At 38.4% G+C, this 25,258-nt stretch overlaps 2 protein-coding genes across 5 annotated transcripts in view; one reads left to right on the top strand and one right to left on the bottom strand.

Moving 5' to 3' along the window:
• The window catches only part of LOC140478946 (neutral cholesterol ester hydrolase 1-like), a 25,098-nt gene extending 17,639 nt beyond the window's left edge, over positions 1-7,459 (bottom strand). The window contains exon 1 of one of the 2 annotated variants that reach the window (XM_072572625.1): positions 7,241-7,459. In XM_072572625.1, coding sequence (XP_072428726.1) covers positions 7,241-7,429 — 189 coding nt within the window. In that variant the 5' untranslated portion in view covers positions 7,430-7,459. The remainder of the gene's footprint in view (positions 1-7,240) is intronic. The other variant, XM_072572624.1, reaches the window with a different exon arrangement.
• LOC140478947 (uncharacterized) lies at positions 4,529-25,258 on the top strand. Of its 3 annotated transcripts, none has more exons than XM_072572628.1 (5): positions 4,529-4,890; positions 7,813-7,985; positions 11,603-11,792; positions 16,771-17,698; positions 24,993-25,258. In XM_072572628.1, the coding sequence occupies exons 2-5, from the start codon at positions 7,915-7,917 to the stop codon at positions 25,055-25,057; spliced, it is 1,254 nt and encodes a 417-aa protein (XP_072428729.1). In that variant the 5' UTR covers positions 4,529-4,890; positions 7,813-7,914; the 3' UTR covers positions 25,058-25,258. The 3 variants fall into 3 exon arrangements, with proteins under 3 accessions (XP_072428729.1, XP_072428728.1, XP_072428730.1); XM_072572627.1 differs by lacking the exon at positions 4,529-4,890 and adding an exon at positions 7,542-7,700; XM_072572629.1 differs by lacking the exons at positions 4,529-4,890; positions 7,813-7,985 and adding an exon at positions 8,385-8,690.

Genomic DNA, 25,258 nt, shown 5'->3' with positions numbered 1-25,258 from the left:
TTTTGACAAATAGGGCTAAGAGGAATCCAAACAAATTCTCCAAATAGATTAAGGGCAAAAGAGTAATTAGAGGCACTTTACAGATTAACAAGATAATCAGTGTGTGGATGCATAAGATACTAAACAAATATTTCACGTCAGTATTTACTGTGGAGAAGGTCATGAAAGCTAGAGAACTTAGGGATATAAAGAGTGATATTTTGAACAAAGTGTCCGTATGACAGAAAAGGAGGTACTGGACTTTGTAAAATAAGTCATAGTGAACTTTCAATTATCTCTTTTAAAGGCAGTACTCCAGGTGTGTCCACAAAACTTCAAATACATTTTTTCCCACAATCCCATAAGTAATCCAAATAGTATTAAAACAGAAATATCTGGTTTTCCAGAAAATAAACAGACCTGTTTTGGAAAAAATAATTACTGGACTCTACCAGAGTTATAATAGATCTATGTCTATTTCTTCACTTTTTGATGGGTCAATATTCTGGAACACTTTCTAATGGTGTTGTGGCTGTACTTGAACATCTGTGGGAGCTCATCTAGTATACAAGGTGCAGCTCATCAACTTCTCAAGAGCAATTAGGGATGGCAACAAATGCTGACCTTCCCAATCACACTCACATTCCAAGTAAAAAAAAATGATAAAAATGCCAATGAAATTCATTCACTGAAAACAATTTGAGATTTCAGCATTTTTAACTCACAGTTCCAATTTAATATTAGTTGGATGCAATTTTCCTAAATAAATATAGTTTCTAACACAATAGCTTGCTTTCAGTGTGTAAAAAACTGATTTTGAAAAAGGTCTCAAAGAACATTCGATTTTCCACACTATTATTCTACACTGTGTTTGCTATCTCTGTCATTGGAATAGATATTATTTTCTCAGATGATGGTAGGAACAAGAATTAAATACACTAGTCATTCTCAATATTTAATAGATGCAAAATGTGTCTCAGATAAAAAGGTTGCAATTTACTAGGAGTGGAATAGCTATTCATGCAGAAGTTCTCCCTGGAATTTTCTTCTGTAATGGGAAAAGTCTAAACACATCCAAAGCAATTGGTTGGAAAGGTATTTAAAATGGCTGATAATACATCCAAGGTTCCTGGATGCAAATAAAAACTGGGTATAAATTTCCTGATTTATTTTTAACATTATCAGGTCCACTGTTTCCTGTTCCACTCACCTATTTTTTTTCTCTCATTAGACTTCTGATTTTGATTGATGTTCATTCTTTACTGAAATTCATCAGCTCCATCTAGACCTCATCAACTTTGTCCTAGACACTATGAAAGACATTGAATTGACTCACCTTATCATCTCTACTTTTGAACACATTCTTTCAAGGAATTTTGTGATTGTAATTGGATAGCATCAGCTGTGAAATTATATGGGAGATCACTATCAAAAACTTTATTATTGAAATTTTCCCATGCTTGTCCATATCCCTCATTCAGATCTTTCAATTTACGTTTACCTCCAATATTTCCATCACCTAAAACTTGTTCAAATATTCAATAAACAGTTTAATTCCTTTCAATAAACGTGTCTACTGACTGCTTTTTCTTTCCTCTGAGCTTCCTCTCTCCAATCTTGGTCTCTCTTTTTCTCAAGGATTTCCACTCAACTTCTCATTATATATTTATGATTGCTCACTTCATCTTATTGTTACTGACAGGCCAACTGACTTGTATTCCCTTAGGCAACCAAGTTCTACTTCAACTTCTATCATATGCTGACTTAAGGCAGAAAACAAAATAAATAAAATATACAATAGGAAAAAAACAAGATAATATCGAGACTGAAATGCATGAAACAGGTAAGCCTGCTGCAACACAATTTTAAGGTTAAAGGTAAAATAATGGCACTACGCTTTCTCAAACATTCCCCAGTTCAGCTCTTTAAAATCTCCATAGTTTTCCAGCAAAAGGAGGACTTTTAAGCTATGGAACAGGAGGGAATAAACTCATTCTATAAAGTTTCCAGATATAGATGATTTAAAAGAAGTTGAATGCATGATTGATGGGTGAATTGTTGGTCATTAAAATCTTCCCAAGTAAAAAAATTATAATTTGAAAAAAGGGTTGTGAATGGTATAAATACCCACCATTACATGATACAAAATGCATGTGTGCAAATGTAAAGAGGAAGCCAACATCATTCAGAAGGGATGGCAAGCAGCAACCAATCTGAAAGATGGCACTGCACGAAGTATCTACAATCACAGGAACAGAATGCAATGCCATCCAACATTCTGGTCCCTACTCTGCAAGTGAATTAAAATGCAGTAAAGTCAAGCTAGGTTGTAACAATGTTTAGCAACGATCAATAAACTACTTGACTGTGTGTTAAACAATTCATACAAATCCTTTTATGCGTTAACATGTCAGCTAGAATTGATGCAGTCATTTCTTCTGTGAAGTGCTCACAGCATTCAAGATGCTTTATTGTTTGACTAAGTGCAATTGAAATCTTTCTGTTTTGCATTTTTATTCTTTCCTTTGCTGGACTGGGTGATAAAAGCATTTTGATTGTTAAAGTAACTGTCCAATGCTTTTCTGTTAAGTTTTATTAATAAGGGTTCAAACAAGAGTGGGTGACAGAAGTCCATAATACAAGTTAAAACTACACACAACATGACCATTTCTAGAGTGTATTGTTAATTATAGATCTGTAACTTGTGAAAATTCCAAACATTACTAAGAATTGCTATTGAGTTTAATTAAGGCCTAATTTTCTGCCAGTCTCTAGTGAACTCTCTCCCTGACCTTTTCACAATATCTAATTGAAAAGTAAGCAACAGTTGCACTGCTAACCAAGAGGGAACAGTGCTTCACTTCCATGGCAAGTGGTGACATTGTGGACATGACCATAGAACCACAGAATTGTTACAGGGCAGGTGGTTGCCATTTAGCCCATTGTGTCTGCACTGGCTTCATTAACTAGTGCCAATCTTGTGCCTTTTGCCCCCTACACCTTCACATATTTCCATCAAATAACCATGCGATGCCATCTTGAATGCTTCAATTAAACCTATCACATTCTCAGCCACAACACTCTTGCTTCATTTGTATATCACTTTAAATCAATGTCCTCTTGTTCTTTTTTCTTTTATAAATGGGACCACCTTTTCACTCTCTACTTGATCCAGCCCGCTCACGTTTTTGAAAACCTCTATCAAATCTCCTTTTTTGATCCTTCGTTTCTCCAAAGGGAACAGTCCCAACATCTTCAATCTATCCTCATAACTAAAGTCCCTATTTCCTATAATCACTCGTGGTTCCATTAAAAATAATTTTGCAAGAATGTCAAAGGTGATAGTTTGAACATATATTAAAAAAAGCTGTTGCTGTGCAATTTTCAGCTTGAAGTGATTTTCCAGAACAAGAAACTGTAGAAAAACAAGGGGAGGCAATGGCCTAATGTTCTGGGGACCAGGGTTCATCCTGCCATGGCAAACGGTGGAATTTGAATTCAATAAAAATCAGGATCATCGATTGTTGGAGGAAAAATCCATCTGGTTCACTCATGGCCTTTAGGGAAGGAAACTGCTGTCATTATCTGGTCTAGTCTATATGTGACGCACAGCAATGTGTCTGTCTCTTAACTGCCCTCTGGGCAATTAGGGAGAGACACCCATATTTCATGAATAAATAAAAGTACATCTGCAAAATCCTGCAAATCCACTCACCCACTGGTAGGATAGGCACTCTAATAACAGTGTCCTTTTTCAGGTCAACATTTCCAGAATCAAAGCACTAATTACAATTAAATCAGCTGCATTGGCTGAGTTAAGTTCTCAGGATGCTGGAAACAATACTTCCAAAACAAGGCTTTTAGTGTAAGTTTTGACATTACATGCGGTTGGGGCAGTGCAGAAGAAATGCTTCATGCATGTCATCAAATTTCTTCCAAGAAGCTTTAATACACCCACCAACTCTTGGGAATATCTGGCCTAAGGCCACTCAAATTGTAGAACAAACATCTGCAAATGTGTCAACTGTTTCAATTATCTCCAATAGACCAAGATGGAAGTACAAAGAGTATACTAGCATTCAAAAAAATGAGGTTTGCAATCCCTGGCTTCAGCAAAGACCACCTCCCCCAACCATGGCAGGGTTTGTAGATCTAGGAATAGACTACTCCGTCACCTTATGACCCATAACAACGGAATGAAACAAAGTCATCCTCGATCCCTCGGGCCTGCCAGAGAGAGACAAACAGACACATATTTGGTTGCTTGAGTTAATCTGGAGTATGCCAAGCTTCACTGTTTGGTTAAGAATGTACTAGCAAATAATGTCAGAGAGTCATACAGCTTGGAAAAAGTCTTTTTGGTCGAAGTAGTCCATGCCAACCCTGTTCCCAAAGCAAACTAGTTCCACTTGCCTGCATTTGACCTATGACCCTGTAAATCTTTCCTATTCATTACTTATCTAAATGTCTTTTAGAAATATTCTAACTTTACCTGCATACACCACTTCTTCTGGTAGTTCAATCCACATACAAATCATGTGGAGTGTAAAAAGGTTGCTCCTCATGTCCCTTTTAAATCTTTCTCCTTTCAACTTAAAAATATGCCCCTAGTTTTGAGCTCCCCCACCCTAGGGAAACGACCTGGCTATTCACCTTATCTATGCTCCTCATGATTTTAAAAGTTTCTATAAAAAAAGTCAACCCCTCAACCTCCTACTCTCCAGCAGAAAAAAAGTTACAGCCTATCTTTATAACTCAATCCTTCATTCCCAGCATCATCTTTTTGGAAAACTCTTCAATTTAATAATATCCTTCCTATAGCAGAGTGACCAGAACCGTATATCGTACCCCAGAAGAGGCCTCACCAATATGACATGCCAGCTACATATTCAAAAGGTCTGAGCAATGAAGGTAAGTGAGCTAAATACCTTAGCCACCCTATCTACATGACATAAATTTTGAAGAATTATGTAGCTGAACCCCTAGGTCTCTCTGTTCTACAACATTACCCAGGACCCTACCATTAACTGTATAAGTCCTGCCCTCACTTGTTTTACCAAAGTTCAATACCTTGCATTTATCCAAATTAAACTCTGTCTGCCACTCCACAGCCCATTGTCCCAATTGATCATTATTTCTTTGTAATCTTAGATAACCTTCCTCATTGTCAATTATATCATGAAGCTTGGTATCATCCACAAACTTACTACATCTTATAAATTTTCATCCAAATCATTTATATAAATGACAAACAAAAGTGGACCCATTACCAATCCCTGTGGGAACATTATTGGTCACAGGCCTCAAGTCTGAAAAACAATCCTCCTCCTCCACCCTCATGCTACTATCTTGATATAAATTCAAACTTTACTAACTTTTTAAAAATAATCAAATATTCAAAAACAGTGTTCTAAATCTTGCTTCCTATTGAATCAATTAATATAGCAATACAAGATACAAATTTATTACCCATACAATAAATTCCATTTCCTTAAAAAAAACATTTATATATTGTCCTTCACAACCTGAGGAGATCAAGTCCTCTACAGCCAAACATTTGTAAATTGTCACAGTTGTATAGGAAATAGGGCAGTAAATATGTGCACAGCAAACTTCTACAAATAGTAATGTGAACAATGACCAGATAACCTGTTTTTATGACGTTAATTGAGGGATAGATTTTGACCAGGTACTGGAGATAACTTCGCTACTCTTCTTTGACGTACTGCTATAGGATCACTTTACATCCATTTGAGTGAGCAGATAGCACCTGCTTTACATTCCATATGAAAGATACCACCTCTGATTTCGCAGCACTCTGTCAGTACTGAACTGGAGTATCAACCTAAAATTTTGTAATCAAGTCCTGAAGTGGAGTTTTAACACAACCTGTGTTTTTTGTGTCTTGCCTATTCATTTAAAGGCATTAAATCTCTGACTTTTTTTTTTCCTCTGTGTGGTTGCACAGGTGAGAGTGAGTTATGTGCACAACCTTCTGTATCAGAGCCAAGAGTGCTTCCAAGTGAGTTGGAACTGGCATGGCCCTCGTAGAATACTTCCTAAAAAATAGATTAGATCTGATTAAAAAAAAAAGAACTGAGATGCTGTAAATCACAGACAAAAATAGAAATTGCTGGAAAAGCTCAGAAGCTCTGGCAGCATCTGTGGTCAGAAATCAGAGTTAATGTTTTGAGTTGCGTGACCCTTCCTCAGAACAAGGAACAAAGCTCCATTTTAAATTTATAGTTGATTGGCTTATTTGTAGCCTCGCAAAAACAGAGTTGGCTAACTTCAAGAAAGACCTAGCTTATATCTATATTGTGTATGTTTTAAATCACACTATTGCTTTCTAATCATTGACAACCTTTGCTGAGTAATGAGAAAGAGAATAACACAAATTTAGAAATAGTCAAAGGAACTGCTAAAAGAGGACAACAGGTTGGTTAAAAACCACCGTTTATCCTTTGCTAAGAAGGTGAATCAAGTTATACTCTAAAGTGTATACTGAACCCAAAGGCTGACATTTGTGTGTCATGTTAGCACCTTCACACCAACGAAACAGTTGGAGAAAAAGCTCAGTAGGCTTTCGAAATTAAGATCGAGCGATGTTCTAATCAATATTTCTTCCCCCCCATTAACATTAAGCGGAAATTCTCTAATTTTCTGGAGGATATTACTTTGTGCAAATTAACTTTTTCTCTGCTGATAGTTATTGGGCGAAAGTGAGTACTTTATTGGGTGCAAGTGCTTAGGGCATTCTACTAACAAAATGTTGTATTTTATCAGAACTCCTACGCTTTTAAATTTTTTATCAAAATTGTAAACAAAAAGTAGCGATACGCAGCAGGTGCGGCCAAAACTTGATTTTTTTTCAGGGATACTGATGGGCGTGATGCGTACTTCTATTGTTTTCGAACCTCACAGTCGTTTAGTAACTACCGCTTGCCACTCCTTATTTCATCTTCATCATTATTTGTAGGACAATCAACGTGGAACTTTTTCTTCGGGTGTGATTTTTTGTGTTTTGGAAATGTTTTTACTTGAGAGGAATGTAACACGAATAACGCTGTCACAAGCGACTAGCTGACAAGTGAATGGACATTTCTGAAATTTGTAAATCTGGGATACTTTGAAACTGCGAACATGCAAACGCTCTACGGAAATTACTTCACTTCAGTCCCGAAAACGAACAGCAGTCAATTGTAAATATGCTACAACTATTTAGAAAAGCAGCATCAAGAAAGAGTAATTACAGCATTACCATATCCTGTACTCCTCTGAACGTCGCATCTAAGAGCATCAGTTTCCACGGTTCAGAAACCGTGTTGGGAATTGGGACGTACACATAGTAACCTATCAGGCCGGTAACGATCACCATTAACAAGACTGTTGCCCGCATCATGACAAAATGCGGATCAAAAACTGGAAATGATCGCAGAAGCACAGACATATATTTCCTCCACTACTACTACTTAACCCAGACAGACAGAGACCAATCAGCTCGCTGTGGCTTTGTTAATCTACATATTGGCTACGGGATGGTGGGAATTGTAGTTTTATTGGGTAGGAACTTTGCACAATGACAAAGTTCGACAAGAAGAGCGAAGCAAAAAAGAAAATAAAGCTAGGAATTGGTGTTAATTGTGGATACTGAGTTACCGTCGACTAATTAAATGCACCATAATCTTACAGGTCTCTAGTTCGGAGCTGTAAAGCAATGGGTGACTGACGTTATTTTTGTAACATATCTGAAGGCGATGATATTTGAAATGAAACATTGCTAGGAATGGAGATTACATTATAGAATGTGAACGTTGTGTATGTTTTCTCCAGAATTCGAATCCTGGGGCCGGGTTCCAATTGACGTCACAGAGGGCAACCGCCATCTTTCTGACAGGCAGACGGGTGGTGGATGCTGGCGGCCGCAGCTAGAAAATGCCAGTCTCCTGTAGTGCACTGGATTGCAAAAACCGCTTCAAGAAAGGAAGCGGTATAACTTTCCACAGGTAGTGTAGCTAGGAGGTCATCTTTTCTTTTTAATGTTACTTGCATATAATTCTAACTTTAATCTTCTTGCGTGAAAATTTACAAGGTTTTTTTTAACGTGGCTGCTAAGTTACGTTAATGTAAGCTTGGAGGCGATTTTAGATTTCACCTCTAGGCAATGATAAAGCTTGTCAATTTTTGGGTCCTCTTGAAAGCTGTCATTTCTCACTGCTTTGTATTTCATTCGTTATTATTTGCGATTAAAAAAAACTACAGTAAAATAATTTAGAATATTCCTACAGCATTTTACTGGGGGGTGGGGGTAAACCTAACATTTGGAAGGCCTTTTTTTGTATTCTATTATTCTGTGACTGTTTTACGCCCCCTTCCTCTGTAGGCGGATGGTACAATCTGTTGCATATGTCTGTATTGGCCCACAGCTTCAATCGCATCCCGATTCGTGATATTGTTTATTAAATTTACTTTCTAAACTAGCTCGAGCGAAGAAAGTTAGCTTGAAAGGAGTTTAAGAAAATGCCCTTCTCAGAATCAAGAATTATATCAATCACATTTTTGTTTACTTTTGAGCCATTGGCGTTAGTTGGCCTTGTTTTGTGAACATGCATTGCTACTGATTTCACCAAATAGCGTCGAGTTTATTATCAGGCAGGTGCAATTTTATGCTGGAGGGAAGGGTGCAACAATATATTCCGGCAAAGTCAATCGTAAGAAAACTTTAAGTCTGCACTGAATTACTTGCTTTGCGTCAGCAATCGCCTGATGATAACATAATAAACATCTAGAGGTGAAGTACTGGATTATTGCCTGACCATTGACTTGAGAATGTTGTCTGTTCAGTGTTGGGAGTTTCGACTGCATGATGGGTCTTCGTGTGACTGAAATTATTTCCAATCCGAAGAACTTTCAGCATATGAGCTGTGAGATCTTGAGTGTAACACTTGTTTTCCTTTATTGCTCTCCCTCATTATTAGATAGAAACTAGTAGCAGGAGTAGGCCCTTCAGTCCTTTGAATCTGTTCCACCATTCAGTATGATCATGGCTGATACTGTATCTCAATACTATATTCCTGCTTTCCAGTCCTGTTAAGATATTGCACTTTTCAATCAGATCCCTTCTTATCTTCCTAAACTTAAGTGAATACAGGCCCAGTTGAACTCATCTCTCCCCTTAGGACAACCCTGCTACCCTAGTGTCACCCAAGTAAGTCTATGTTGAACTCACTCTGTGGCAAGTATATCCTTTCTTAGATAAGGAGACCAAAACTGCATGCAATATTGTGTGGTCTCACCAGATTCCTGTACAACTGCAGTAAAATATCCTACTCCTGAACTCAAATCCTCTTGTAATGAAGGTCAGCAGCATACCATTTCCCTCATTAATGCTTGCTACTGTCTGCTTTCATTGACTGGTGCACCACCCACCATGAACGTTTTGTAGTATATCATAATTTCAATAATACTCAGCTTATCTGCTTTTCACACCAAAACATTTAACTCCACTTTCAGTCACATGTTGCATCTGCCATGTGTTTGCCCTCACAGCTTGCCTAATTTGCCATGAGGCCTCTTACATCCTCATGACAGTCTCAATCCTGCCTGGTTTTCCAAATTTGGAAATGTTGCAATTGGTTGTCTCATCTGAGTCATTTGTACATATTGTGAATAGCAGTAGCTTTAAGCACTTGTCCCTGCGCTACTCAAACTTGACTGCCGTCTAGAAAAAGCCTCATTTATTCCTGCTCTCTGTTTTGTATCTGTCAACCAGTTCTTAATCCATTCCAATATATTACAATCAATCCTATGTCTTTTAATTTTGTTCACTTATTTCTTAGGTCAGACCTTATTAAAAGACTTGTGAAAATCCAAATCCGGCACATTCATTTATTCTCTCTTATCTATTCCAGTTGCATTACCATAACTCCAATCAATTTTTCAGCTTGATTTGTGTTTCATAAAACCATGCTAACTTTGTCCAACTCTTTTAATGCTTTCAAACTGTTATGTTATCATGCCTTTTTGTAATAGCTTCTAGCATTTTCCTCACTACTGATGTTAGGCCAATTGATCTGGAATTCTGCTTTTTCTTTTCCTCCCTTTCTAAACAGTAGGGTCACATTTGCCACCCTTGAATCTGTAGTACCTGCTCTGGAGTCTATAGAATTTCAGATGACTGCCAATGCATCCAATATTTCCAAGGTTACTTCGTCTAGGGGATATAGGTTATCAGACACTGGTGATTTGTCACCCATTAACCTTAGAATTTTCTGTAGCACTGTTCTGTAGTAATACATATTTCCTTCAGTTCCTTCATCTAACTATAATATTGGCTCCTGAATATTTCTGGAAGGCAGCTGCTCCAAGGTTCTGTACATGGCGATTGGCATCAGTGCAGTATTGTGACATTAAGGTTCAGTTCCAAAAATTGCAGCTGTGCATGGACCGCAGATGCCTAGTGCAGCAAGAAAGAAATTTAGAGGGAATGTTGATTGTAAATAGTATGAGGGCTATCACACAGCCATACTTATTACTGGTCTGGATTTGGAATTCATCTGTTTCAGACTTCCCATAACACATTTGCAATTACATCATCATGAAGCTGATGCAGGATTGCACTGAAATTTCTCAGTAATTATATAGTTAATGTATTGAGTACACTGTATACTTGATTGGTAATAAATACTTCTAGGTAGCAATGGAAATATGAAAAATTGTGGCTTATGGTTCAGGACAATGGTTTAGGACTGGTGGCATAATAATGGAGATGATGGTGCCAGCTAAAGATGTTTCAGGCATATCAATATATTGACTGGATTATCATCTATGTGCTCCTGGTTGGCTTTGATTTTATGACTTGTCATTCTTAAATTCAATAATGAGTTTGGTTGAGTGACGTCATTGAGCTGGGCCTTGTCATGCTGTGAGACAGTGACATTATTTCCTGGACTGTTGAGTTGATAAACTTATTCAGTGACACTCAACAGTGGAAGTTGGTTCATTTCATGAACCTGAGCAAGTTTTGTAAAACAACAGGTTCAGCTGAGCATGACTCCGATCAGATAAGAACTTGCAGTTAGCAATGGAGTGCTGGAAGACAACAGTAGAATAGAATATCTCAGAGCTGGGTCCAACTTGGGCTAGATTGCAGGCAAGGAAAGGTGAAAAATGATGTTTATGCGAAGATAACCAGTTTACAATAAAAGCTTTGTTAAACTTTGGTAAATCTTTTGCTGCCTAATTCACCATCTGGATATTGGTCTGCTTGACATTCCTATTGTGTATTTTCTTGCCTATTCATGTATTGTTTTAGCTTTGTAACCTATTGTTGAGTATCTGTTTATTTTCACAGTGAAAGAGTTGGCATGACTATTCATCTGCTTTATGTTAAAACTCAACATTCTACATTATTTAACTGACTAAAATTGAATTATCAAATAAATTTTTAAGATACTTAGAGCAGTTGCAAATCGTCTGTTATGCCTAGAATTGTGGGGCAGGGGTATTGACTAACAAAGCATCTAAAATTATAAACTTTGAAATGCTATTTAAGACGTTTGCAGTTATAGTAAGTTGTGTTGAATCCCTACTTTTACTTTGTTTTGGATTCTGTTGATTGTAGATTTCCTTTTTCGAGACCTGAGCTCATGGCAAAATGGTTAAAAGCTGTAGCACGGGAAAACTGGATGCCATCACCAAGAGCAACTCTCTGTAGTGATCACTTCACAAAAGATTGTTTTGAGGAAAGAAATGATAGACGACATTTAAGATTCTATTCCGTTCCAACAATATTTCCACTGCCGACAAACAAGGTAGAGTTTCAACCGTTATTGTGAGTGTCATTTATTTCAGTAAATTGTTGATGGAAATCAAATATTTGCACGAGACAATCACAGGTTTTCACAAATATGCCTTGTCAGGAGTCTGTCTTTTTATGATGAATTATTGAGCCCTTCCCATTACATATCAAATAATCCAAATCTTGATTGTTGTAGATAATTTTATCTTTTTAAGTAGCTATTGAGGTCTCTATGTATTAATAAAGACTGACTGACTCATAAAGTGTCCTTTTAAAAGTACAATTTCTATGATTTTGAACTGGTACACTAATGTTATCCGTCACACTTTGAGAAGAATTGTAAGCTGTATGTTGTGTGGAAATTTTGAATTGTTATGCTTCTACTGACCAGTGAAATTAAGGGTATCACCAAGGAGTTCTTTTGACGAATGTTTTTGTTTTCACAAGTGCAGTAGAGTCATACCACATCGCAACAGATCATTTGATCCAACCAGTCCAGGCCGACCATGTTCACACCGACCTGCATTTGGATCGTATTCCTCCAAACCTTTCCTATTTATGTACTCATCCAAATGTCTTTTAAATGTTGTAACTGTACCTACACCCACCCCTTCCTCTGGTACTTCATTCCACATGCTAACACTCCCTTTTTTTAAAAAAAAAGGAACATCCCTCATGTCGTTTTATAAATCTTTCTCCTCTCACCTTCAGTATGACCCTGGTTTGGAACTCTCTCACCCCAGGGAAAAGACTCTTGCTATTCACTTTGTTCCTCATGATTTTATGAACTTCTATAAGGTCACCTCTCATCCTCCTACACTCCAATGAAAAGAAGCCCAGCCTATCCAATCTATTCTTGTAACTCAAACCCTCTATTCCTGACAACATCCTGGTAAATCTGTCCGGAACCCCCTCCAGCTTAATATCACTCCTATAACAGTGCAACAAGAACTGCACGCAGTACTGCAGAAGCTGTCTCAGCAAGGTCCTGTACAAGTTCAACATAACTCCCAACTCTTATACTCAAGTACTCTGAATAGTGAAGGCAAGTGTGCTAAATGATGTCTTAACCACCCTGTCTATCTGTGACACAACTTTAAAAGAATTATGTACCTGAACCCCTAGGTGTCTCTGTTCTACAATACTACCCTTGTATTAATCTTGCCCTGTTTATTTTACCAAAATGCAATACCTTGCGTTTATCCAAATTAAACTCCATCTACCACACTTAAGGCAATTGATCAAGATCTCTTTGTAATCTTAAATATTCTTCACTGTCGACTATGCCACCAAACTTACTAACCATGCCTTCTAAATTCTCTTTCAAATAATTTAAATGACAAACAAAAGTGGACCCAGTACCAATTCCTGTGGAACACTGCTGATCACAGGCCTCCAGTCTGAAAAACAACCCTCCTCTACCACCACTCTCTACCTTCAACTGTAAAGCCAATTTTGTATCCAATTGGCAAGCTCACCTTGGATCCCATGTGATCTACTTTACTAATTAGTCTACCATGTGGAACCTTATCAAAGTGTTATGACATGGGTTAAACCCCTCTGCTAATTTAATCCCGACACACAGCAGCTCACCTCGTGCCATAATCTGTTAAATTTCAAAGCAAAGAACTATCCCAGATTTCACTAATTAAAGTAAAAATTAACCTTGGAGTCTAACAGTGAGCATTTAAAACCACAACTATTTGCAACTCCTTTCTCTTAAACCTATGTTTTACCTCCCACTCTACAATACTGGTCCGATAAATTCCCTCTTAGGTTTACAGCAAATCAATTTCAAACCAAGTTGTCATCTTCAGATGTCAAACTTTCTCTGTAGCTTTCTCTAGGTCACTTTGGTCTTCTGCACAAATTTCTTATGGACAGGTACCTTTCAGAGAGCTATTCTGCTGGCAGTATTGGTGCTTGCTTTGCTGTTCTCGGCAGTTCTACCCCCAAGTGTTCAAAGTGTCTCGTCTTCTAGCCCAAAACATTGGATCATTTCATTGGTTCGATTGAATTTTGGTATCTGGGGCACAATTCAAACAGGCCAGATTTTGAATTTGTCTTTGTACCATGGCAACACAGTTCCAGCTGTTGAGTCAACCAAATATTACATTTTTAAATGGTTCAGCACACTCTGCTTTCAGTCCTTGCCAGCTTCCTCTCTCTCAAAGGTACAGTACACCTATACCTTCATAACAAAAGACTTTACTAAAGTCCAAGTAAACAATGTCTACCAATTGGTTACTTATTCAAAGAAATTCAATCAAGTTTGTGAGACACTATTTCCCTCACACAAAACCATGTTGACTATCCCTAGTCAGTCCTTGCCTCTCTAAATGCATATAAATCCTATCAGAATCGCCAACAACTTAGCCACCACTGATGTCAGACTCTCGGGTCCATAGTTTCCAGGCTTCTCCTTGCAGCCTAACTTAAATGCACAATGTTTTTCACCCTGCAGTCCTCTGACACCTCACCCATGGTTATGGATGATACACATACTTATGTTCAGAGCCCTGGCAATTTCCTCTCTAACTTTCCACAATATTCCTAGGATACATTTGATCAGGTTCTGGAGATTTATCTATCTTTTGTTTTCTAAGATCTCCGGCACTATTTCTGTAATGTGAACTCTTTTCAAATTATCTATTTATTTCCCTGAGTTCTCTAACCTCCATTTCTTACTCCACAGTAAAAACTTACACAAAGTATTTATTTAATATCTCTCCATCTCCTGACATTCAACACAAAAATGACCTCGTTGATCTTTAAGGGGCCCTACTGTCTTTAGTTGCCCTTCTGCTCTTTAGGTACGTGAATTCTCTGGATTATCCTTAACCTTATCTGCCAAGACTATCTCATATTCCCTTTTTTTTTGTCCTCCTGGTTTCCCTTTTACGAATGCCTCAACATTTTTTTTTATACTCTTGAAGAGATTCATTTGATCGCAGTTGTCATTATCTGATGCATGATTCTCTCTTTTATTCTTGACTAAACATCTTATTCCAGTCAACAACTTTAACTTTTATGGAAGGCTTATCCCTTTCTGTAACTATTTTAAAACTGAGTTGGAGGTGCCAGTGTTGGATTGGGGTGGACAAAGTTAAAAATCACACAACACCAGGTCATAGCCCAACTGGTTTAAATGGAAGTACAAGCTTATGACGTAGTGTTGTGTGACTATTAATTCTATTTTAAGACTAGTGAAATTATGATCTCTATTCCTAAAGTGTTCTCCTACTAACACTTAAGTCACCTGCCCTATCTTTTTCCCCCAAGAGAAGGTTAAGTTTGACTCGAGAGTCAAAAATTTACATGTTCAATTTTTTTTAACACTGTGGCATTCCCAGTCAATATTATAAAATTAAAATCTCCCAGTATTACAATACTAATATTCTTACAGATATCTGAGATCTCTCTACATATTACTTACCTTAGGATTTGATTTGTGACAAAGGGCAGTGGTAAGGAGTTAGGGAGAGAATGTTTTGAAGGGGGTATCGAGGAGTTGTGGGGGTTTGAGGTGTGGGGTGATGGTAGAATGCTATTGGCTTGATTTAGTCTAAAAGTATCCATCTTGAATGGCCCATGAAGCTTATTCTAGCACTAGGTAAATTGAGTGAATCCAGGGTACCAAGATCCAGGTAAAAATGCATTTTGTTTTATAAAGATAGTGGAATAGAACATTAGAAATAGATGTAGGTTATAGAGTCATAGAGATGTAGAACACGGAAACAGACCCTTCGGTCTAACCCATTCATGTCGACCAGATATCCCAACACAATCTAGTCCCACCTGCCAGCAGCCGGCCCATATCCCTCTAAATCCTTTCTATTTAAATACCCATCCAAGTGCCTTTTAAATGTTGCGATTGTGTAAAAAAGTTGCCCTTTTGGTCTCTTTTATATTTCCCCTCTCACCCTAAACCTATGCCCTCTAGTTCTGGATTCCCCAACCCCAGGGAAAAGACTTTGTCTATTTATCCTATCCATGCCCCTCATAATTTTGTAAACCTCTATAAGGTCACCCCTCAGCCTCCGATGCTCCAGGGAAAACAGCTCCAGCCTGTTCAGCCTCTCCCTATAGCTCAAATACTCCAACCCTGGCAACATCCTTGAAATCTTTTCTGAACCCTTTCAAGTTTCACAACATCTTTCCGATAGGAAGGAGACCAGAATTGCATGCAATATTCCAACAGTGGCCTAACCCAATATCCTGTACAGCCGCAACATGACTTCCCAACTCCTGTACTCAATACTCTGATCAATAAAGGAAAGCATACGAAACGCCTTTTTCACTATGCTATCTACCTACAACTCCACTTTCAAGGAGCTTTGAACCTGCACTCCAAGATCTCTTTGTTCAGCAACCATTAGGTATATAAGTCCTGCTAAGATTTGCTTTCCCAAAATGTAGCACCTCGCATTTATCTGAATTAAACTCCATCTGCCACTTCTCAGCCCATCTGGTCAAGATCCTCTTGTAATCTGAGGTTAACCCTTTTCACTGTCCACTACACCTCCAATTTCCTTCAGTCTTTCATGTCTGCTCCCATTCAGTGAGCAAAGCTGATCTTATACTTGAACACCATTTTCTTACATTATCCTATGTATTCCCTGGTGATTTTAGTATGTCAGAATCTATTGGTATCAGTCTTAAACATACAGAAAAACTGAACCTCCACAGTCCTTTGGGTTAAAATTGACCACTCCCTGAATAGATTCCTCTTCAATTCAGTCTGAAGTACTTTCCCCTTATTTTGAGACTGTGTACCCACTGGCTGTAGATGCCACAAAGAAAATATCTTTCTTGCATCAACCCTGTCAATCTTTGTAAGAAGTTTATGCACGTATGTTTAAACGTGATCACCTCTCATTCTTCAAATCTGTAGGGACTGTGGGCACAGCTTATTATAAGTCAGTACCCTTATTCAAGAAATTAAATTGGTGAACCTTTTGCTCCAATCATTAATTTTATCTGTTTTGCAGACGACAAGCTTTCAAAGATCACATAAGGCAAAAGTTTCTGGTGGACATAAGAGAATTTCGGAGATACAGAAGCCCCATTTGGAATCACAAGCTAATTCAGTATCTGATGCACTCTGCGAGCCAACTGAGCCAACCAACATCACAGATTTACAGCCTACATTAGCCACAGAGACTCTCAACACAGGGAAGCTAGCTCAACTAGCAGCTGCAGCAGTCCTGAATTTAGCAGAATTTTCTCAAGTGTTGGAAGTTCCTCTAAAACCTGAAGTAGAGTCTTCAGAAGTCCCCATGTTTTTTAATTGCAGTGCACAAACTCAAACGTACACAACAGAAGCAAAAATGGAATCGGTTTCAAGTGAGTTCGTAACTATTCATTCAGAGAATGAATCTCAAGATTCAGCTGCAGCTCTGAGTTCAGATACCCTCCATTGGACAGCCAATGTATTATCAGCACCTGAAGTACTATCGGATACATCTACTGTGCTTGTGAGTTCAGTAGATGCTCCTACAGTGCCGGCTAATGTTTTGCCCTGTTTATTGACAACATCTGCAGAACTAACATCTGACCAAGTAACTATATCGGAAGAAACTACTTGGATATCTGCAGAAGTGCTTATTCCAGAAACACAAACTCATTTATCAGCTCCAGTTTTGGCTTCTGAAGAACTGCAGTACTCCTCTGCAGGAGGAAAACTGCTTTCATCTCGTAATGATCAGGATTTGCCAGGAATGACATTTCCCCAAGATCACAGTTATTTTATGAGTCCTTGCCCTGATATCATCAGGAGAACTCTAGGAAAGAAGCTTGCGTGGGAGAGAAAGAAGAATGAAGAGCATCGGCAAAAGTTCAGAGTACTCCAACAAAAACTGAAAAGAAAAGAGCAGAAAATTGACAATCTGACAAAAATTATCAGCCAGCTGAGAGAAAGTAAGATTTGGAATCTGTAGAGCACTAATGTATAGTAATAAATGGAGGCAAGCTATTTATGTATGTGGGCAGTTGCAGAAATTAAAAGTTTGTTTAGTGCACATTTGAACAGCATGAATAAGTGAAATTTTAGTCTTGACTGAATAGTTGTGGTCATTTTAATATTGTTAAATCTTACAGGTATCCGTTGAAGTTAGACTTGACATGGCTTTATACTGCAATGATGGTTGCTGCAAAATGATTCTAAATATATTATGTAAATGTCAGACCACACCTGAAACACTGAACAGTTTTGGACCTCTATCTAAGCAGAGATATTTAGGCATTGGCAGCAGGGCAGAAGAAGTTCAGTAATCTGTTCCAGGATATGCAAACTCTTCTGAGCAGATATTGTGTAGGTTAGAACCGTATTTGCTGGAGTTCAGAAGAATGAGAAGTGACCTTACTGAAAAAAATAAGATTCTTGAGGGAAACTTAACAGGCTAGAAGCAAATGGTTATTTTCCAAGAGTCTAGAACCAGAGGCCATCATGTCTGAATAATACATCACCCATTTAAGTTAGAGGTGAGAAGGAATTTCTCATCTGAGAGGGGAATATATTTGTAGAATTCTTTACTGCAGATGGTATAGAGGTTTAGTCAATAAATATATTCAAGTCTGAGAGAGACTGATTTTTAATTCAGTGAGGAACTCGAGGCTTTGGAGGGGAAAAGGCAGGACAATACAGTTGAGGGCTATCAGATCATCCATGTATTTATTGAATGGTAGAGCTGACTCAGTAAGCCGAATGGCCAACCTGCTTGTCTGTGAAACTAGGGCTCGAATGTACATTAAATAATATTACTGTAGTGAACAGTATAACCTGGTTTTATATAATGCTTTTGGTACATGGACAAAGCAGGTGGTTGGTCTGTTGATATTAAGTTGAATCTGTTGGATCCCTGGGGCATTTCTGAACCTGACAAGATTATATTTTGTATTTTAAGAATGAATATGCTGTCACTGTTATTCTATAAAATTCTAAATTTTAGTTTTCGGGGAAGAATTTTACACACAAGCAAAATTCTAAGTCTAAGAATACCACATCAGGAAGTATCACCAAGTTATTAGTAAGCTGGAAACAATTCTACAGCTACTGGCTCAAGCTGATTTACTACAGTACAAATTCACGACATTTGTCTTGATAATTTTCTGACAGCCTTTTTGTTTCTAAACAATCAGTATGTGAATGTACCAACTAGAGAAGGTGCAAAACCTTGACCTACTCTTGGGAAATAAGGCAGGGCAGATGACTGAGGTGTCAGTGGGGGAGCACTTTGAGCCAGCGACCATAATCCTATTAGTTTTAAAATAGTGATTGAAAAGAATAGACTGGATCTAAAAGCTGGAGCTCTAAATTGGAGGAAGGCCAATTTTGATGGGTACTAGGAAAGAACGTTCAAAAGCTGATTGAGGGCAGATGTTTGCAGGTAAAAGGACACCTGGAAAATGGGAAGCCTTCAAAAATGAGATAAGGGTCTGGAAAGAGTATATTCCTATTAGGGTGAAAGGAAAGATGAATAGGTCTAGGAAATCTGGATGACTGGAGAGACTGAGGTTTTGGTTAAGGTAAGGAAGCATATGTCAGGTATTGACAGCAGAGATTGAGTGAATTCTAACAAGAGTACACAGGCAGGAGTATACATAAGAGGGAAATCAGCAGGGCAAAAACGGGACAGGAGAGCGCTTTGGCAAATAGAGTTAAGGAGAATCCAAAGGGTTATTTATCCAAAGTGGTCCTCCCTACTACCTTCTAGTGCTTTGCCCAACTTCCTTGTTTTTAATTTGTGCCCTGCTTTGCAAATCCTTCAACATTATGAATGATTTACCAGCATGTGTTTTAGACAGTCTCTTCTGGCAATCACATCCACCACTGAAAGTTAGCAGATATAATGTTTCCACACTCGTCTCTGCCTAAAAGGCTGTCTCCAAAACTGAAGAGAGATTTCAGTGACACTTGGTGCATACAGTATGATTGAAGAAAGAATTGATATACTTTTTATGAAGATCCTGTCCTCTCTTTTTTAAAAGGATCTCCTAACATTCGGCGAAATAAAAAATAAAATCTTGCCCTTCAGGTTCCCATTTATTTTTTTCCCCTCTGACCTTCAACTGATGCCATCTAGTCCTCGATTACCCAATTCTGGAAAAAAGACTGAGTGCATTCACCTTATGCATGCCTCTCATGATCTTTCTTACTTCTGTAAGACTCTCCCGCTCAGTCTCCTACACTCAAAAGAAAAAAGTCCTCGCTTGTCCAACCTCTCCCAATAACTTAGTCTCTACAGTCTTGGCAACATCCTTGTAAATCCCTTCTGCACACTTTCCAGTTTAATAACATCTTTCCTTTAGCAAGATGATCAAAACTGAACACAATACTCCAAGTGTGGCCTCACCAACATCCTGTACAACTGCAACATAACATCACAGCTTCTATACTCAGTGTCCTGATTGAGGAAGGCCAGTGTGGCAAAAGCCTCCTTTACTGCCCTGTCTACTTGTGACTCCACTTTCAGTGAACCTGAACTCCAAAACCACTCTGTTCCACTACGCTCCTTAGGTCCCAACCATTCACCATGAAATTCCTACCTTGATTTGACTTTCCAAAATGCCACACGTCACACTTATCTATATTAAACTCCATTTGCCATTTCTCAGCCCACTTCTCCAGCTAATCAAGGTTCTGCTGCAATTTTGAGAGATTAGATTAGATTAGATTACTTACAGTGTTCTGATAATCTTCCTCACTGTCCACAATACTGCCTACTTTTGTGACATCTGCAAACTTACTATTCATGCATTGAACATTCTCATCAAAATCTGTGATATAGATAACAAATAACAGTGGACCCAGTGCCACTCCCTGAGGCACAGCACTGGTCACAGGCCTCCAGTCTGACAAGCGTCCTTTCACTTACCCTCCTCTTCCTACCAACAAGCCAATTTTGCGTCCAATTTGCCAGTTCCCCCAGATTGCATGCCGTCTAACCTTCCACAGCAGCCTACCATGCAGAAAGTTATCAAAGGCCTTACTGAAATCCATATAGACTACATCAACTGCCCTGCCCTCATAAACCTTCCTGGTCACTTAATGAAAGAAGTCTAACAAATTTCTTCTGCTCCTCGCATGCTGTCTGACCTGCTGTGCTTTTCCAGCATCTCAGTTTGCCTCTGATCTCTAGCATCTGCAGTCCTCACTTTCTCCCAACAGATTTGTGAGGCATGATCTCCCAAGAACAAAGCCATGCTGACTACTCTTAATTAAACACTGTCCTTCCAAATGAATGTGTATCTTATCCCTCTGAATATTCTCCAGTAACTTACCTACCATAGATGTTAAATTTACTGGCCTATAGTTCCCAGGCTTTTCTTTGCAGCCCTTCCTGAGTAAGGGCACAACAATCGATACCCTCCAGTCTTCCAGGACTTCACTCCTGGCAAACAATGATACAAAAACATCAGCCAGAGCCTCCACAATTTGTTCTCCAGTCTCTTACAGGGATCTTCGATATATCTGGTCAGTACCAGGATATTTATCCACCTTCATACATTTTAATATGTCCAACACCATCACCACTAACTTTCCCAAGTTCCCAAGTCATCTCGTCTTTCTCCACGGTAAACACAGGAGAAATATTAATTGAGCACCTTGCCCAATTTCTGCAGTTCCACATATAGGTGTCCACTTTGATCCTTGAGGGGTCCTATTCTCTCTTTAGATATTCTTTTTCCTTTTAATATGCTTAAACAATCTCTTTGGATTCACCCTCATCTTCTCCGCAAAGGCTATTTTGTGCCCCATTTTCACCCTCTTGATTTCCTTCTTCAGTAAACTCTTGTATCCTCTGTATACCTCCCAGGGATTGTTTTGATCCCAGTTGCCTGTACCTGCGCCATACATCCTTTTTTCTGGTCAAAGCCTCAATATCTCTTGTCATCCAAGGATTCCTACTCCTGCCAACCTTGCCCTTCACCCTCACAGGAACATATAAACCTTGAATTCTAGCTATCACACTTTTTTAAAAGCCTCCCACTTGCCAGAGGTCCCTTTGCCAGTAAACAAACTATTCCAAACAACCCTTGCAAGCTCCTGTCTAATTTCATCAACATTCGCCTTGCCCCAATTTAGAATTTGAACCTGTGAAGCAGTTTTATCCCTCTCTATAAGTATTTTAAAATTAATATAACTATGGTTACTGGTCCCAAAGTGCTCACCCACTGTCACTTCAGTCACTTGTCCTGCCCTATTTCCCAGGAGTAAGTAAAGTTTTGCCCCTTCCTGAGTAGGACCTTTTATATACTGCTTGAGCAAACTTTCCTGAACACTTAACAAATTCCACCCTATCTAAGCCCTTAATGCTATGGCTGTCCCAATCTATGTTAGGAAAATTAAAATCCCCAACTATGACAAACCAATTGCTCCTGCAAGTCTCCCCAGTCTCCCTGCATATTGATTGTGGGCATATAGTACAACCCCAATATAGTCACCATCCCCATCTTATTTCTTAGCTCCACCCACAAAGCTTCACTCTATGATCTCTTGGTTATTTCATCTCTGACTACTATTGTTTTATTTAGAATGTTGTGAATTGTCTCAGTTGCTTTGGTAGAATTGATGATAGGTGTCAAAATATCTGCCATGTTTTTAGACCGCTTGTTGGATTATCCTGAAGCATCCTCCATGAGATGGAAGCTTCTAATAAAGATGTTTCAGTTTTGTAGGTACAAAGCATCCTCCAGGTAGGAGAAACCCTGAAGTTCTATACACTGAAGCCAACAGAGAACTGTGGAGAAATGCACCCTAATAGAGTGTACTTCTCAGTTCTCTTAAACATATCCCTGTCACATCTCAATTTATTTTTAAACTTGCCTTTGCAACATAAATTGAGTTAAAACATTAGTCAGATCTCATCCAGAACATTGTGCACCCATCTCATTCTGTTGTAGTGCTTTTTAGATTTAAAAATAATCCCAATGCAATATGTAAAACATGGCATTAACAATCTAGATTATTTTAAAGAATGGAGAAAACAAAGGGCAGAAAATGTGCTTTTCAAATTTATTTACTAGCTACAAAAATCAGCTACCCACCCTTCACTTGCTTAGTATGTTTCTTCAGCTTTTTCAGTTACTCACTCTTAAAACCTAAGTTATCTTTTGACCCATAAACAATCTCAAAACATGTCCATTAATTGGACAAAAAGTAAATTCTTACAATGTGGTCCTACTGAGGTACCAGCCTAAAATATTGCATACAAAAACAACAATTGGCATTTAACATAGTGAAACATCTTTAGGAGCTTTATGGGAATGCAATAGAACTAAATTTGACACCAAGATCCATAAGGAGTTAACAGATTGTCTGACCTAACCTTCATGAGGTAGGTTTAAGCAGCATTGTGAAGAAAGAATGAGAGATTGAGATATTCCAGAGCTGAGGCCAAATTAGCTAAAGGCATGCCCTCTATTTGGTGGAATACTAAAAAAGTGAAAAAATTGAGACCAGAGTCCAGAGGTTGAAGGAGATTGTAGGTTAGAAGGACTTTACAGTAAAAGAAACAAAAAATCAGACGAGACAGAGGAGTTGGGAGAGGTGGTCATGTGGAAGATAGAGATTGTCAACATTCTTGTGTAAACTGATGTGTGTTTTTAAAAACTAGCCAGTGGTGGTGTTGCAACTAATTCCATAAACTAAATTAGGTTGAAGAAACTGCAGCTCCACGAAATTGGACGCTTCTAGGCTAATGGTACTCACGTTACCATTTGAGTCTGCTAGAAATTCCCTCTAACAGACAATGGCACAGTCACTAAGTGGTCTATGTAAAAAGAAACTACAGGAGGTTACGAACATTTCCCTCTCTCTCACTCGTAGGTTAGCTTAGCATAGATAGGTATTTTCTGCATGTCAGCTTCTTCAATCCTTCAACCATATTTGTGATGAGGGAAGATATAAATCATTAATGATTTATGCTGTACATCAGTTGTAATCACAATCACATAGAGTCATAGAGATGTACAGCATGGAAACAGACCCTTCGGTCCGACCTGTCCATGCCGACCAGATATCCCTAGCCAATCTAGTCCCACCTGCCAGCACCCGGCCCATATCCCTCCAAACCCTTCCTATTCATATACCATCCAAATGCCTCTTAAATGTTGCAATTGTACCAGCCTCCACCACATCCTCTGGCAGCTTATTTCATACACGTACCACCCTCTGCGTGAAAATGTTGGCCCTTATGTCTCTTTTATATCTTTCCCCTCTCACCCTCAGCCTCCGAAGCTCCAGGGAAAACAGCCCCAGCCTGTTCAGCCTCTCCCTGTAGCTCAAATCCTCCAACCCTGGCAACATCCTTGTAAATCTTTTCTGAACCCTTTCAAGTTTCACAACATCTTTCCGATAGGAAGAAGACCAGGATTGCATGCAATATTCCAACAGTGGCCTAACCAATGTCCAGTACAGCCACAACATGACCTCCCAACTCCTGTACCCAATACTCTGATCAATAAAGGAAAGCATACCAAACGCCTTCTTCACTATCCTATCTACCTGCAACTCCACTTTCAAGGAGCTATGAACCTGCACTCCAAGATCTCTTTGTTCAGCAAAACTTCCTAGGTCCTTACCTTTTAACTGTATAAGTCCTGCTAAGATTTGCTTTCCCAAAATACAGCACCTCGCATTTATATGAATTAAACTCCATCTGCCATTTCTCAGCACATTGGCCCATCTGGTCAAGATCCTGTTGTAATCTGAGGTAACCCTTTTCACTGTTCACTACACCTCCAATTTTGGTGTCATCTGCAAACTTACTAACTGTACCTCTTATGCTTGCATCCAAATCATTTTCTTGATTTAATCCAGACTATTGTGTAACACCATAAAATAGCCTTCCTCCAGAACTGTTTTGCCTTGTACCGTGGCATCCAGCATTTCTTATCTCAGTCTCCACTAAAGCAGTTTTCTCTGCTTTAAATAGCATCTCTTCTAGTCTCTCAACTCTATTTTTCATACACACTAAAAGAAAAATAAAACTTTAATATAGTGCACTTTTTTTATTTTGATAAATGAGAAATTTATTATTATTAGCAGCTACTTATTGTTTCAGCAATTTTTAAACTTGTCTTAAATACATTGAACTTTTCGCAAAAAATGGGTTTTGGGAAAATAGCTAAAACAATTGCAAAACATAATTATTCTCCTGGTAAATGTATTTGGCAAGTACCTAACATATATACTTTTTTGTACACTTAGAGCATGATGAAAATGAAAATGAAAATGAAAAAGAAGAATTGGACCAAACACAGCAATGCTATTGAAGTGAAGGACTTGCGTCTGTAGGAGCAGTCAGTCAGTGGCCATGTGACTGAAAAGACAAGTGAAATTCTGTACTTCATTGACAAAAGAGATGGAAAGGAAGAACTGATATACTATGAATGAAAATTTGAAACTTTTACGGATTATTTCTGGGTTTCAGTATAAACGCTGAGCAAAATAATAAAACCTATTAATTGTTCCAA

The sequence above is a fragment of the Chiloscyllium punctatum genome, chromosome 6 (assembly GCF_047496795.1).
Source record: "Chiloscyllium punctatum isolate Juve2018m chromosome 6, sChiPun1.3, whole genome shotgun sequence".
NCBI lineage: Eukaryota > Metazoa > Chordata > Chondrichthyes > Orectolobiformes > Hemiscylliidae > Chiloscyllium > Chiloscyllium punctatum.
This window is presented reverse-complemented; position numbering and strand designations above follow the sequence as displayed.